General features: G+C 41.2%; 1 protein-coding gene across 1 annotated transcript; it reads right to left on the bottom strand.

The window, feature by feature from the left end:
* Positions 1 to 15892: 15892 nt before the first annotated feature.
* On the bottom strand, positions 15893 to 16448 carry LOC18010309 (glutathione S-transferase U16). The gene has a single exon (XM_006392193.2). It carries the CDS (start codon positions 16446 to 16448, stop codon positions 16080 to 16082), a length of 369 nt encoding a protein of 122 aa, XP_006392255.1. The 3' UTR covers positions 15893 to 16079.
* Positions 16449 to 17053: the final 605 nt, after the last annotated feature.

The following is a 17053-nucleotide window of genomic DNA, read 5'->3' on the forward strand; positions in this document are numbered from 1 at the left end:
TTGGACAATGCTAGAGAAGTTGGTCCTGAGGCAAGGTTTTTGGAACTGGAACAAAGTGGCTCTGAGGTCTTGGCTATCAAAGGAGCAGAAATGAGCCAATGCAGCTTGGACAAGGATTGGAATGAGGCTGATGCACGCCCTGTTGAGCTCAAGCCTCTACCAACAGGGCTCAGGTATGCATTCTTGGGCTTAAACTCCACATATCCAGTAATCATCAATGATAGCTTATTAGAGCATCAAGAGAGTGCATTGCTTAGTGAGATAAGAAAGTTCAGGAGAGCCATAGGATACTCTTTGGCTGATATTAGAGGGATCTCTCCTGACATATGCACCCACATGATACACCTAGAGGACCAATCTATTTCCTCTATTGAGCATCAACGACGTCTTAACCCCAACCTTAAGGAGGTGGTTAAGAAGGAGATACTCAAACTTCTTGAGGCAGGGATAATTTACCCAATCTCTGACTCAAGATGGGTATCTCCTGTTCATGTTGTGCCCAAGAAGGGTGGGATCACAGTGGTTAAAAACGAGAAGGATGAGCTGATAGCTACTAGGACTGTAACAGGACACAGAATGTGTATAGATTATAGAAAGCTCAATGCAGTCTCTAGAAAGGATCATTTTCCTTTGCCTTTCATTGATCAGATGTTAGAGAGGCTTGCAAACCACCCATTCTTTTGTTTTCTTGATGGGTACTTGGGGTTCTTTCAAATCCCTATATATCCCGAGATCAAGAGAAAACAACATTCACTTGCCCTTATGGCACATTTGCATACAGGCGAATGCCTTTTGGTCTCTGTAATGCCCCTGCCACATTTCAACGTTGCATGATGCATATATTCTCTAAAATAATTGAAGAGAAGGTGGAGGTGTTCATGGATAATTTTAGTGTCTATGGCTCTTCTCAGATTGTCTCTCTAATTTGTCAGAGGTCTTGGAGAGATGTGAGCAGCATAACTTGGTGTTGAGTTGGGAGAAATGCCACTTCATGGTGCAGGAAGGAATTGTACTTGGGCATAAGATAACTGAGAAGGGCATAGAGGTTAACAGAGCAAAGGTGGAAGTGATGGTGAATCTGCAAACTCCCACTTCAGTCAAAGAGATAAGGATTTTCCTTGGACATGGGCATGCAGGGTTTTACAGAAGATTTATCAAATACTTCTCAAGAATAGCCAGGCCATTGACAAGGCTGTTGTGTAAAGAAGTTGATTTCATCTTTGATGCTGAATGTGAAGAGGCCTTCAAGATGATTAAGGATGCATTAGTCAGTGCACCAATTGTCTAAGCCCCAGACTGGTCCCTTCCTTTTGAGTTTATAACAGATGCATATGATTTTGCAGTTGGAGCTGTACTTGGCCAGAGGAAGGATAAGAAGCTTCATGTCATCTACAATGCCAGTAGAACACTTGACTCTGCCCAAGAGAAGTATGCTACCACTGAGAAGGAAATGTTGGCAATAGTCTTTGCCTTTGATAAATTCAGAAGCTACTTGGTGGGATCAAAATTCATTGTATATACTGATCATGCAGCCCTCAGGTATCTGATGACCAAGAAAGAAGCTAAGCCAAGACTATTGAGATGGGTTCTTCTACTTCGGGAGTTTGATATGGAAGTACAAGACAAAAAGGGTATAGAGAATGGAGCTGCAGACCATCTCTCTAGGTTGAGAGTAGACTCTGAAGTCCCTCTTAATGACAGTCTTCCTGAAGAATCATTAATGGTGCTCCACTCTTATTTGGAGTTTGAAGAAGTGGATAGCATCCAAGAAAAGAGGATGTCCTGGTTTGCTCATATTGTGAACTTTCTTGCTTGTAGAGTAGAACCACCTGAACTTGATGCTTACCACAGGAAGAAGTTCTTCAGAGATGTCCAAAGATACCATTGGGATGAGCCCTACTTGTATGTCCTGAACAAAGATCAGCTGTATAGAAGGTGTCTTGCTGAGGAGGAGATGCAACCTGTGTTGCAAGAGTGTCATGGTTCAGCTTTTGGGGGTCACATGGGAGCGTTCAAGACTGTGGCCAAGGTTCTTCAGAGTGGGTTTTGGTGGCCCACAATGTTCAAAGATGCTTAGCTAGTTGTTTCAGCATGTGATGCCTGTCAGAGGCATGAGAACATTTCAAAGAGGAGAATACCTCAAAACCCAATACTAGAGGTTGAAATCTTTGATTGCTGGGGAGTTGACTTTATGGGGCCTTTCATTTCATCTTATGGGAATCAGTACATCCTTGTTGCTGTGGACTATGTGTCCAAATGGGTTTCCCCTACCAATGATTCCAAGGTAGTAGTGAAGTTGTTCAAGAGCACTATCTTCCCAAGATTTGGAGTACCCAGGGTTGTTATCTCTGATGGAGGATCTCATTTTGTGAACAAAACTTTGGAAGGATTGCTGAGAAAGCATGGAGTGAAACACAAAGTAGCTACTCCTTATCATCCTCAAACTAGTGGCCAGGTTGAAATGTCTAATAGACAGATTAAGGCCATCCTTGAGAGAACTGTTAGCTCAAGCAGAAAAGATTAGAGCAAAAGGCTAGATGATGCATTGTGGGCTTATAGAACTGCCTTTAAAACTCCAATTGGGACATCACCTTTCAATCTGCTATATGGGAAGAGCTGCCACCTTCCTGTTGAGCTGGAGTACAAAGCTTTGTGGGCTGTTAAGTTGCTGAACTTTGATATCAAAACAGCTCAAGAGAAAAGGCTCATTCAACTCCATGAACTTGAAGAGATCAGGCTTGGGGCTTTTGAGAGCTCCAAGATTTATAAAGAAAAGACCAAGGCTCTGCATGACCAAAAGATTCTGAAAAGGGAGTTCAAGGAAGGTGATCTAGTGTTGCTGTTCAACTCTAGGCTTAAGTTGTTTCCTGGAAAACTTAAGTCTAGATGGTCTGGTCCATTTAAAGTTCTTGAGGTCAGGCCATATGGAGCTGTGGTGTTAGAAGGCAAGAATGGTCAAGAGTTTGTGGTGAATGGCCAAAGAATCAAGCACTACCTGGTCTCACAGAGGAAGGAGGAAGCTAGATCAGTTCCCCTTCTTGATCCAACTCCAGCCTGCTAAACAGGTTTCCAAAGTCAAACTTAGAGACTTTAAACAAAGTGCTCTTGGGAGACACCCCAAGCTTATCCTTGTACATAGTTCTTTTGATTTCTTTTCTTTTCTTTTATGTTTTAGAACTTTTTGATGGGTTTTGTGAGTTGGTCTCAGGTTTTAGGTGATTTTTGGAGGCCATGGCTCAGTGATAAATGGGATGGAGCATGTAAGAGGGCTGAGAGAAGTGTTTAAGGTCTGAAAAAGTTGGAGGACGCCAGAGTGCTACCTGGGTGTGCGGCTTGGATCAAGAAAAGACCAACTCGCAGCAGGACTCGCAATCTACAGCGGTTTAGTCATGCTACCTGGTGCAAGAAGACCAGGCCGCACATAAAAAGAGGGGACCCTGAGGAGTCTAAGTCCCAAACTATGCGAGGTAGGAGTGCGGCTCAGTCAAGCCATGGACCAAGACGCACGAACACTCGCAATTCAGTCCGAGTTGGGTCTGCGGGTTGATTCACAAAGGACCAGGCCGCACACAAGAGAAGAAAGGCCGAGGTGACTAAGTGAAAAAGCCTGCGAGTTGATTGTGCTAGCTGGTGTCCAAGAGCCCAGGCCGCATGAAGACTCGCAATTCACACCGGCCTGGGCGTGCGAGAAGAACCAAGTGGACCAAGTATCACACCAGGAGAAGAAGCCCGAAGTGTCTAAGTGCAGAATCCTGCGAGATAGGAGTGCTACCTAAACAAGAGGAAGCTAGGCCGCACGATGGTTTGCATTTCACAACGGGTTGGTCCTGTGACCTGGGAGCAATGAAATCAGGTCGCACCAAGAGAAGAAAAGCCGAGGTGCCTAAGGAACAAATCGTGCGAGTTGGTGCTGCGGGTCAGATAAGAGGAAGCCAGGCCGCACGATGATCCGCAATTCACACCGTGTTGGTCATGCCAGGTGGTACTCAAGAGCCAGGCCGCATAAAAAAAAAGAAGAAGAAACCAGAAGCGACTAAGTCCCAAAATCATGCGGCTTAGGAGTGCGGCCTAGAAAAAGGGAGCCCAGGTCGCAGGAAGGTTCGCAAAATACACCGACCTGGGCGTGCGAGTGGGTTCAGAAGAGGAACAGGCCGCACAATGCGAAGAACCGTAGATACGTCTAAGGGCCAAATTGTGCGACCTGGTCATGCGACCTGGAAACTTGAAAGACCAAGTCGCACAAAAGATCGCAATTCACACCTACTTGGTCGTGCTAACTGGTGCTTGTGAACCCAGGCCGCATAAAAAAAAAAGAGGAAAGAAGGACCCCGAACGGCCTAAGTCCCAAAGCTTGCGAGTTGGTTGTGCGGCCTGGATAAAGGAAAGACCGTACTGCACTAACACTCGCAAAACACTCCGTGTTGGTCATGCTAGCTGGTTACTAGAGGTCCCAAGCCGCACAAAATGAAGAGGAGCTGAGACTCTAAATGCTGAAAGTATGCGACCTGGTCATGCGACCTGGACACACGAAAGACCGAGTCGCACCAGCAGTCGCAAATCACACCTACCTGGTCATGCGGGTCATCAGGACATAACACCAGGTCGCAGCATGGAGAAGAGACCAAACCGTGCTGAAGTGTTTTTACTGCGATTTGGGCATGCGGGACAGAAAGAGGTAGACCAAGTCGCACAAAACCAAAACCTGTTCTACACCGAGTTGGTCGTGCGGCTCAGTCCCGACGTTTCCAGGTCGCACAAGGAGAGAAAGAAGGCCGGTCAACAAGAAAAGGAAGGGTCAAAGCCTTGACTGGTCAAAATAGATCTATTGACCACCAGTCCAAAGGCTTGACCCTGTCCCACACTCTCTCTTCCTCACCAAAATCACGAGTTTGCACCTCTTCTCTCATTTCTCTCCATTGTTTTCATCATAACTCTCTCATTTCTCCACCAAATTCGTGTATTCAAAGTGTTCTGAACTCGTTTTTGAGTTGTTAACATCATCCTGATTGCATTTCGAACTCGTTGCATCATTATCCCAAGGTATTCACTTTGTTAAAAGTCATCTCTTTCCATGTTCTTCAATGGTGATTTTTGAACTTCAAGTTGTGGAATCGATTTTGATAGGTTGTTTTAGACCTTGGGATTATTTTTATAAATGCTAGGGTGCTAGATAGTCATGGAAAACATAGCACTTTGTTGGTAATTCCTTGCTCTTGAGTTTTGAAAATTGTTGCAAGTTAATTCATGAAAAAAATCTATTTTTCATGGAAAAGAAATGAATTTGTTTCTTGCTGAGTCCTTGCTTTGCACTCTTGTTTTTGCATTGCTATGAACTTATTGGACTGATGCTTGGCTTGAGAAACTTGTTCATGTGCTTTTGAAATCGATTCTTGCTTTTTTTCAAAATTTTGAAGAACTTTGTGAAACTTGATCTTGTGCTAACATTGTTTTTGAGAATTTTTTGGCAGATGACTGAAAGAACCAACTCTCTAGCCAAGAAGAAGGGCACTGCATCCAAGGGCAAGGGTTTGGTCTCAGAGTCTTCACAGCCAAGAGAAAAAGGTCAAGGAGCAAAGAAAATCACAAAGCAAGGAAAATGTGATCAAGCGCCGAAAATGATAAGGCATGAAGGAAAAGCTTTGGTGGTTGCTTCTGGTTCCAAGAAGAAAGGGAAACAGTTGGCTGTGGTATCTGAGGATGAACAGACCGAAAGTGACTCAAGCAGCTCAGCTGTTGGTTCCCAAGGCATCATTGAAGAGGGATCAAAGAGGATCAAGAAAACTGAACCAGAAACACCTGATTATCTGGCTAAGTTTCAACAGATAGAGATCCAGCAAGGGAGGTTCCCTGATGTGGACTTTCTGAAGAAGATTGGCATCTATGAAGATGTCAAAACTTTGCTTGGGAACATGGGTATTGAATTACTTTTGGAGATGAGAGAGATCGCTTATGAAGAGGAGTCTCAAGAGTTCTTGGCTTCTTTTGAAGCTTTTATGTACTACCCAAGAGATTCAAGAATTCTTCAAGGGGATGGGCTTGAACACATAGAGTTTACTGTGAAAGGAAAAGATTATTCAGTGTCATTCAGAGAATTGAATGAGATTTTTGGGTTCTCTACACCTAGAAATGTTCTTCTCTCCAACCAGGTCAATCTCAGAAAAAAAGATGTTCAGGCTCTTTGGAGATCAATTGCTTCTGGGAAGTACACCGCTGGAGCAGCTAAGTCCTCTTGGATAAGGAATTCAGTGCTGAGATATGTACACAAGATTCTCTCTCACAGCTTCTACTTCAAAATTGATGTTGGAAGAGTTCACAAAGGTGATCTGATGCTCCTTGGTGTGGGGCTGAAACAGCTGATGCCAACTCATGAAGATGGGGATCCCTATGAAGGGTATGCTTACACACCTTGCCTTGCCTCTCAATTAGCAAGGTCTTTGATGTTCTACAAAAAGTGCATTTGGGGTTCTACAAAGCAGGATGCAAAGCTGACTCATGGATGGGTTGTCACAAAGATCTTGAAGGCCAAGGGGTACAGATTCAAGGAGAACAAGACAAGGTTTGATCTGATTAATGAAGCCCATTTGTGTAAGATCGGTTTCCTTCAAGGAAGAGTTGGTGCCAAGGTAGTTTACAACTTCAAGTCTCTCATTAATGAGCCAGCCCAAACTCTCCTGCCTAATCCCTCAGTCCAAGTAAAGAGGAACATTCACTTCTTCTTGCTGAAGGAAGAGCTGTACAATGTCCAAACTGATCCCCCAATCCTCAAGTACAAGAAATCTTGCAGAGAAGAAGCCTCCAAGGAAAAGAAAACTGCCTCTGAAGATGCTACCACAAGCGCTGCTGGTGCTCAAGATGCTGGTGTGCCTCCACCTCAAAAACGTTTTGGTGGAAACAGGTATCACTTTGATGATTACAACTGGGAGGAGCCAGGCACTTCAGGGTTTAGAGCTCAACAAAAGATTGGTGTTCTCCAACAATGGTCAAGTACCAAGACAAAACCATCCACAAGATGGCAAAGTGCATCAAGGAGATGAAGAAGAGGATCAAGAAGCTTGAAAACCCTTGCAAAGGTGGATCTCCAACACCGGTTTCACCAAGGAACAGAGAGGAAGTTGGAGAGAGTTCCATGAACTGCACAGCCCTGGTCACATATGGCACAACATGGGTGGATCTTGACGACGGTTCTGATGAGGCAAGCCATCACTCTTGGGAGACACCATCCGGTCACACTTCAAACCCCTCTTACTCATTGGGGTCAGACTTCCACAGCTCTTAGGTTACACTCCAAACCTTGTACATATGCATGTAGATTTTCTTTTCTCTTTTGCATTTTACTTTTTTGCTTTGCTTTAACTTCTTTCTCATGCTTTTATAACACAAGGGACTGTGTTATTTAAGTGTGGGCGAGGAGTTTCATCTTTTACTAATCATGTTTTTTCTGTTCTTATTTTATACTTTGAGTCTTGAGTCTCATTCTTGCATGAATTCATATAGTTTCATCTAAGTGCATATAAAAACAAAAAAAATTGAAAAATCTGAAAAATTTTCACAAAAAAATGATCATGTAGTTGCATTCTCATTTTTAGGATTGAGTCTAGTTGCATATTCATGTAGGCTGCATCAATGCAAGGGAGTAATGATAGGTTTTTCCTTGAGAAGAATATCACTTTAAGAATTCGGTTCACTGCCCTAGTTTCTAGTTCTTTGCTGCATGTAAACAAGAATGAAATCAAGACTGATCCATGCTTTGAACTTAATGAGTGAATCAAGCTTTGATTAGTCCAGCCTTATCTAAGTGAGAACCTTAATTTGACAATCTAATTATCATTGCTTGTGCATGTCATTGTGAACTCATGCGTACCCTTAAAATATTTGGGCTCTCTTATCCCTTTTACCACTCTTTGCTAGCTCAAATAGCTGTTCTCTCACTTTGAGACAGTTCCCTGCCTTTAACCAAACCTTCCTTGAAGCCTGAAACACTATAGTGAGAGATGTGAGGCCTTTTTCTGAATAAACTTGACAGAAAGTGTTGGGTTAAGGGCGACAAGAGTAGGGTCTCATGTAGATCTAGCTCAACATCATGAGTCTAGAGTAGGCTAGGAGGAGTTCTTGAGAAACACTGAGTGGAAAAGAGGAAGTTTGAAATGAAAACCAGGGGTTGGAAAAGAAAAGAAAGAGGTTTGGGGTCTGCTGTGTAAAGAAAGAAAAGCTCTTGTGTTTTGAGAAAAAAAAAAAGAAGTCTAGCCTCTAAGTGAAAAGAAAAGAAAAGAAGCCAAAAAGGGCTCAAGTGTTTGAAAGGAAAAGAAAAGAGGCTAGAAAGTGTTATATGAGAAAGAGCTAAGTGGAACATTCAGACCCCAAAACCTGAGTTTAAAGTTGAAAAGATGAACCCCCTGGTGAGAAAAAGAATGAGAGTGAAGTGAGGAGAGGGTTGATAAGGCAATGAATGTCTTAAGAGAGGAGTAGCTAGGATGTAATCTTCATGGGAGTAGAGTTAAGGTGAAAGACCAATTTGGGGCATTGGGTAGATGGGATACTGCTCTTGTATGCACCAGTTGCCTTTTACCCTTAGCATTCTGTTAAAGTTTATTCCTTCTTGAGTGATCCCTTGAGCTGAATGGAAGCCAAAACATTAAATGAGATCATCTTTGTCTCATGACCCTGTCCCAAGACAAGTGAGTTCACATGATTTGCATAAGCATGATTCACATAAGCATTAATGAATGTCAAAAGGTTGGAACTATGGCTGTTTGTGAAAAACTTAAGCTTGAGCTTGATTCATTCATTGATAAGTATGGCTAAAGTTTTGTGAGTAATCTTGTTTGCATTGCATCTTAGAATTAGCAACTAGGACAGTGAGCCTTGAACTCTTTTAGTGATACACTCTCTCGTTAAGGAATATGAACTCCCAAATGCATACAACCTCTTTCTCTCATTTGCTCTTTTTGCTTGAGGACAAGCAAAGAAAAAGTGTGGGGGAGTTGATATATTCATAATTTGTCATATTTAGGATTGCATTTTTGTCCAAAGATTGAGTCTCATGCATACATTTAGCTAGTTTTGTTAGAGTTTGTCCTTGGTTCTAGCTTTGTCTAGGATTTGCATTAGGTCCTAGAGTGTCCTGAATTTTTGGAGTGTTCTCAGGTCATTTGAAGACTTTTGCGAGCAACTTGGAGCTGGGATCGTGGAAGAACCCTCACCCGTGTGCAACAACTCGGACAGATGGTTTAGCGCAGACAAAACCCTCACTTTGATCACGTGGGACGAAGGACCTGCAATGCGATTCACCTTTCGAAATCTTCATCAAGAATCAAGAGGGTCGAGTCTTGTTTCCAGAACACTTGAGATCGTCTCATTTGGAGTTGTGAGCTAAACGTTACGGCGATCGGACGCAGTTCAAGTCTCGGAGCTGATAAAAGACCAAAGCAACGCGCGTCAAAGAACTGGCGGAACGGAGCCTTTACCGACGTCGCCTGAGCTCGAGCCCGTCATCAAAGTTTAAGATGTATGAGTCTTCTGTCCACTGAAACTGGAATTACACCGTTTGCACCAGTATCCTGGAAGTTACTCTCTGCTGAATGTGAAGTGGTCCGAGGAGCCCTGAATGTTGCGAGATAGTCTTGCGACTTGGTTAACTCGCAACGCCTGAAGATGAATGCCTGGAGGTTGAGCTCCGAGTTGAGAAGTGCGGGTAAGATATCACTAGATAAGGTCTGAAGCTTCCGAGCAAGAAAAATGCTAAGTCCACAACCGTGCGACTTAGGCATGCGAGTTGGCCGCGCTTGGAACTAAGCCGCACGAAGACTCGCAATCTACACCGACTTGAGCCTGCGAACTGGGAGTAATGGAGACCAAGCCACACACATCCCTGAAGGTCTCTGCTGCATGGTCGTGCGAGTTAAGGAGTAATGGAGACCAAGCCGCACGAAGATCCGCAATTCACACCGAGAGAGTGATGCGGCTGAGTTTACAAGGTTTTATCTCGTTCAAGTTCCTCTCCTTGGTTGTGCGACTTGGGCATGCGGCTTAGGACTAAGGGATGACCAAGTCGCACACATACCTTCCCCAGATTTCGCCTTGATCATGCGAGTTGAAGAAGAAAAAAGATTAAGCCGCACAAAGACTCGCAAAACACATCTACTTGGGCGTGCGGCTGAGACTAAGTGACTTAAGGCTCACAAGACCGTTTCTTCACTTGTGCGACTTGGGCATGCAACCTGGGAGACTCTTGACCAACTCGCACATTCGTCACCTTATCCACTAAAGCCGGGTCAGGACCCGGTTTGTTCTGGGCTGACCCGGTTCGTTTTTAGAGACATATAAATAGTTTTTAGGGTTTTTTCCCAAAACAAAAAAAAAAGCTTTATTCCCTTTGTCTCTTGCCTCTTTTGTGAAAAGACTCCACTTAAGAAGAGAAATATCGATTTTTGAGTGTTTAATCAGAAGAGTTTGAGAGATCTTTGTGTTTAAAGTAGTTTTCTTCTTAATCTATCATCTCCATCTCCATTCCTCATCATTAATCGTGCCAATCTTCTCAACTTGCAAAGGTTTAAGAGAGATTAGTATGATTAGTGAGTAGTCACCTTAATGAGGTTCTAGATGTGTAGGTTAGGGTGCTGAAGTGTTAGATTAGGAGTGCTTAGGGTTAGATTCATTGATTCATCTCTCTAAACAGCTGTTCTCTAGGCTAGATCCTTGCACATCACTTGAGATCTAGATTCTGGGAATTTCATGCACCAAAAGTGTTTGATGAAATTCCTGAAAGAGCTGTATTAGAGGTTTAAGCATTTGCTGCATGATGATGTATTGTTATTTGCTTGAATGATCATTTAGAACTGTTTATTAATGCATACTGATTCATATTTCACAAATGATGATTTGGTTTGAAAATGGATTAGTGTAGGGGTTAATACCTTCATGAGAGGATTAACCTAGATTAGAGTTCTTAATCATTTGAATCATGTCTCATCATTGTCATTAGCATTCCTAGTTTAGCACCAAAGCACCCTAGCCAACTATCATGTCTAGAATCTCATGCTTCCATCATATCATATTCATATCACTTGTAATTGTTTAATTCTCATTTAGTCATTAATCCTGTTTTCAGTTTGTAGTTATCATTAGCCAATCAAAACCTCACCTGTTTACTTGAATTGAGAAACTGATCACATAGCTTAGTGTCTATCACCACATTCTTGGATTGATAACCTCTTTGTGCTACTTTGACAAGGGGATTGATAGCCCTGAGACCCTCAAAAGTCGTGTCTATCAAAGCCCAGGAAACTTAACATGGTATCAGAGCCTCGTTTGTTGACTCAAAAAGGGTGGCTCAAGAAGGGTTTATTATCGGTCCTAAATTGGGATTCGGTTCGATATGGGCTGATAAAAGCCATCATCTCGAGGGGGCGTGTTAGAATTCCACATCAGAAGTTTAAAGGGACTAACACTAGTATATAAGGGACTTGGGCCTCTCCACTTATCGCCAATTGGTTTTGAGTTGGAAATCCATGAAACTTAACATCTCCACTAACGATTAGTGAAAGATTAAATTAGAAGAAATCAACAACGAAAGATAGCAAAAGACTCTGACTGAAGGAAGAAGAAAATACGAAATAAATCAAAATTTATATATTTTATTAAAATAGAAACACTTTTTGTGTTTTTTTTTTTTTTGACATCACACTTTTTGTGTTCAAACATAATTTTTTTCATTTTAAGCAATTGTTTTTGGATAACTATTGTTCCTATTGCCAAACAAGGTAATTTCATATAATCTTAATAAAAAATATATTTTAATTTATATTTAAAAATAGTTTCAAAAATTCAAATTTTAATTTAGACTAGTTTTGATTTAAAGAAATATATATTAGATTAGTTATTGAAAAAATCACAAAATTAGTTGTTATTGTTTAGGAAATTTGTTGTCCTTTGGTGGGAGCAAGTCTCCTGCAAAACCAAGAAACACGTGAAAACCCGGAAAACACGATGGAGGATGTGTTTTCAGAAGGCTCTACAACGCTCAAATCAGAAACAAACCAAAAAGACCACTAAGTGGCTAATCGGAGTGCAGAAAGAGATCTAAAAACTGAGGGAAGAAAGTGGGCTGAGTGTTTCTGAGAAATGTAGAATCAACTCGGGCCTTTAGCGGTTATGGACTTTTTGAGGTGAAAAGAGAAGAAAAAAGACTTTGTTGGTGGAAAAGCTCCACGCTTAGGGACCACCGTGGAGAGGAAGTGGAGAGATGGTCGGAATAGTGACCGGAAAGTATAAGATGCCAGTGTCTAAGATTAACAATTATCTAGAGAGATATTATAAACCTTAGGATAGCTAAAAAAGTGTGTCCCCCCTTCCTTGTTGGAAGGGATAAAGTATATATAGGATTTTATCTGACTCGGGTTAGTATACCGGGTTAGTCCGCAGACAGTGAGTCGGGTGGGTCGGTCCATGATCCGACTTGACTGGATTCGAATCTTATGCTTGCGTCATGCTTCTGACGGTATCACCAACGTTTTTGGCATGTTCTGCCTGCCACGAGACCATTCTTTGTTGCGTCCCTTTCATCCTCAGTGTACGGCTTAGTTTGGCGGTTCAGGTGCGGTATGACTCTCGCTGAACCTCTGCCTTTCCCTCTGGCTCCTGCGAAAGGTCACTGTCGCCTAACACGTGTAAGAAAGATGCATTAAATGCCAATCTCGTGGGTTTGTAAGGGTATGGGTAATACAATTAGTCTAAGGCATATTCCTATTGTAGAATGGATGGAAATTTGAATAGTATTTCCCGTTTATTGATTTACTCATACCTGGTCCGGAACCCTGGATATTGAGACCAGGCTTATAGGGTTACTGAAATGAATAGCTTTGCTCTCCGGGTACCTCTACGGAGAGTCTCCTGAAATGAATGGCTGTGGTGGAAAGTCTCCTGCAAAATCGAGAAACACGTGAAGGCCTGAAAAAAAATATGAGGGTGTGTTTTCTGAAGGCTCTCCGACGCTCAAGTCAAAAACCAACCAAAAATACCACTAAGTGGCTAATCGGAGAGCAGAAAAGAGATCAGAAAAATCTGGGAAGAAAGTGGGCCGAAAGTTCTTGAGAAAGGTAAAATCAACTCTGGCCTTTAGAGGTGATAGGATTTTTGAGGTGAAAAAAGAAGAAGAGAATAATTTGTTAGTGGAAAAGCTCCACGGCTTAGGGACTACCGTGGAGAGGAAGTGAAAATATGGTTGGAATAGTGACCAGAAAGTATAAGATGCCAGCGTCTAAGACTTACAATTATCTAGAGAGATATTATGAACTTTAAGATAGCTAAAAAAGTGTCTTTCCCCTTCTTTGTTGGAAGGGATAAAGTATTTATAGGATTTTATCTCACCCAGGTTAGTATACCGGATTGGTCCGCAGATAGTAAGTCGGGTTGATCGGTCCATGACCCGACTTGACTGGGTTCGAATCCTATGGTTGCGTCATGCTTCTGACAGTCTCACCAACTTTTATTGGCATGTTCTGTCTGCCACGAGACCGTTCTTCGGAGCTTCACTTTTGCCCTTAGTGCACGGGTTAGTTCAGCGGTTCAGGCGCGGTATGGATCTTGCTGAACCTCTGCTTTTTCCTATGTGATATAAGATTCGGTGAGAGCCTTATATGATTGTGGAATAGGTGGCTTGGTGGGATCAACACGCTGGCTATGACGCTCTCTCGTGTGGATCAGTGGATGCAAGTGGTAAGACAAGACTTGCTTTTACATGACTTGAATCGAGATGGGATCTGTTAAGCTAGCTTTACGCTCTCTATTGAGGGATCAGTGAATGGTTTTGAACTGGATCGATGGCACCACAGAGATGATGTGAAGGTCTCTGATACTGCGGACTTGATTCTTGGTGAATCACACACACAAGAACAAGCAAAGATGAACTCTTAAGCAAAGTTAAGAAGAACTGCGTTATTTTATTGATATTGGGTAAAAAGGTGGCAATGACAGCTGCGTGTGGGACTTTATAAATAGTCCTTCAGCTATGAACTTTCTAGGGTTTGACTCTTGAAATAAAATGACATAACAGACTCAAGACAACAAGACTTGTAAAAAGTAAATAAGAAAAATGGCAAGACGTCTCATTTGGACACAAAAGTGGAAAGATCACTTAAACTAAAAAAGAAAATAAACTAACTACGTGTAACCTTTCCTGGACTTGAACCGATGATCTCTGAGGCCCTCGAGCATGTAAGACACCACTAGGACACTTCCATGTTACCTGCAAAAATCATATAAATTGAAAATACCTGATTATGGCCGGTTATGAGCTTGCTTGTTGTGGGGTTGATTAAGTCGTGTTCCGGTCCATGCAGCTCGTTAGTCTTGATGTTTTATTCATCTTGAGTCCTGCTAACGTCATGTCTTGTGAGTTCTTCGAGTATCTTCACTTGTCCAGCTTCATGTCCTTCTTCTTGTTCCATTTGCTTGCTATCGGCTTTATGTCATGAGATTTTTGTATCTTGAAGCTCTGAGGCGGTCTCTTCGAGGTTCTTGGTGTTCCGGGCTCTATTTCCTGCCAAATAAACACGCATACCTTGCTCAGGTCGAGGCTGGTCTTCTTTGAGGCTCAAGCGCATGAAGCCTTCCATTATGTCTAAATCGGGTGCTTTGGGGATGTCTTGCATGTTGTGCTCTTGTGAACCGGTTTTGAATGCATCTCCAAGCTCCATGGTGCTTAGTAAAGCTTCTACGGCCAAGTGGAACCCTTCCCTCAGCCTCCTTGATTTGGAACGAGTCATTGATGCTTCTTTGAGCTTGGAAACAAGTTTTTGGTTTGATTCTGGTTTGATGACCTCATCACTATGGCTCCTGCAAAAAGTCAATGTCGCCTGACACGTGTAAGAAAGATGCATTAAATGCTAATCTTGTGGGTTTGTAAGGGTATGAGTAATTAAATCGGTCTAAGGCATATTCCTATAGTCGAATGAAGAGAAATTTGAATAGTGTTTCCCGCTTATGGATTTACTCAGACCTGGTCTGGATCCCTCGTTACTGGGACCGGGCTGCCAGAGTTCCTTAAATGAATGGCTCCACTCTCCGGGTACCTGTACGGACCACCCTTCCTTATATCCTGACTTTTTCGGGTCACCGAGCTTAAGTTGAGAACATGGAGAAGGTGACTTATCCTCCTCTGACCACTCAGTTTCCGATCTCCTTGTACTTGACAGCGTGACCTACGCCCAATACAGTTTTCGAGGTCCAGTGCTATATGCTTAGGTTGTATTGGGCCATAAGCACAATACAAATCTTAATTTGGTCCACGGGATCGTACATGCAAAAAAGCTATGGACACCACGTGCAAATACATGATTTGTCTAAGTAGAAAAAATCGAATTTATCTCCAATATTATATATATATATATATATATATCTTTACAAAAATAATAAATAGAACATTAGTTTTGGTTTAGTTTAATAATATCAAATTTAAATAATATTTTTATAATAATGAATGATAAATGATATGTTATTGTAATATGAATGAGTGGGTTAGAATTATATTTTTATAATTATGTTTTTTTTAGATTAATAGAACGGACTGATTATATTTATTTTTTATAATTATGGTCATATTTAATATTAAAAATAAAGTTTAAATAATAAATTAAATAATAAATTAAATTTAAACATAAAATAAATTTATCACTTATTAAAAAATTATATTAAAAAAAATATAAATTATATTATAAAATTTGATTAAAAAAATGATTCCCTGCAGATTTATAGGATAGAATATAGTTATCCGTTAAAATCCGATCTAAGTTGGAAAACATTTGATATTAATCAGAATATTTACAACAAAAAATAAGAAAAACTCTCAATAAAGATGAGAGAAGAGAGAGGGAGTTATAATAGTCACAGAATGCAATTTATATTGTAACATCATCGAATTATAATAAAAGGAAGTAGTCAATACACTGAATCATTATATAATCATAGCATACACTTACGAAGTATCAGACAACCCTTCAACCTTCAGCTTATTTTCATACTTACATTCGACATATTTGCATTGCAAATAAAATTCTTAGATGATCTCAAGATCTCGAAGCTGCCTAAGATTGACCTTTAACCTCAAGCTCTCCTATAAACTCAGCGATTTTATCAACATTTGGTACCACATTCTTCACCGTATCATCAGACAAGTACTCGTCAGCCCATTTACAAAGTGATGGAGTTTTTGATTCGTCCAAAAGCTTTTCTCCTTTAAGCTTCTCTCTAGCTTTCAAGAGAACCAAAAAGCTTCCGAAACAAATGTCCATTAACCCAATATCTTCACCGCCGAAAAACGGTTTCCCTTTGCTTAGAGCAACAAACGCTTCCTCAAGTCGCAATAACCCTTCTTCTACTTCTTCCATACCTTTTGCTTTCGCGTCTTCCGATTTCGTAATCGCCGCCGCTCTTAACGCCGGAAACCACTGCATTTTTTAAAACGGGAGTTCAGTGAAATTAGTGTTAGTGTGATATGAATTTGTCCTAAATCTTAAACAAAAATTAGCTTAATGGTTTCGTCTTAATTATGAATTATTATTTGGGTTTTTAGTGAAAAAATCTCTCAACTAAAGATGAATCGGATAAAAACCCCTCAATTAGTTTTGTAATTTTAAAACTCCTCAACTAATTTTCTTTAATGAAATATCCCCTCCGTGAACAGTACCGTCAAATTAAAACGGACTACAGTTAAAGTCAAAACGGAACGTTTTATAGTTATAAAAAACGGCATGAATACTGCTCACTCTCGTTAAAACATAATCCCAAATCAATTTTAGACCAAAAATTAGGGTTCTTCGTCGATTTAAAAATTCCCAAATCGATTTTAGACCAAAAATCAGGATTCTTTATCAATTTCAAAATCTCAAGTTGAGCTGCGCTAAACTCGGGTAAGTTGATTTATGTCGATTCAGATCGATTAATGCTGAGTTCATTATGTCGATTCTGATGTTTTGATGTTTGTGTTTTGGCAAATAAGCAATCAATGATGGAGAACGACTTAACCGAGATCAACAAAGACATTCTTGATATGAAGAAA

The sequence above is a fragment of the Eutrema salsugineum genome, unplaced genomic scaffold, assembly GCF_000478725.1.
Source record: "Eutrema salsugineum unplaced genomic scaffold, Eutsalg1_0 scaffold_8, whole genome shotgun sequence".
Lineage (NCBI taxonomy): Eukaryota > Viridiplantae > Streptophyta > Magnoliopsida > Brassicales > Brassicaceae > Eutrema > Eutrema salsugineum.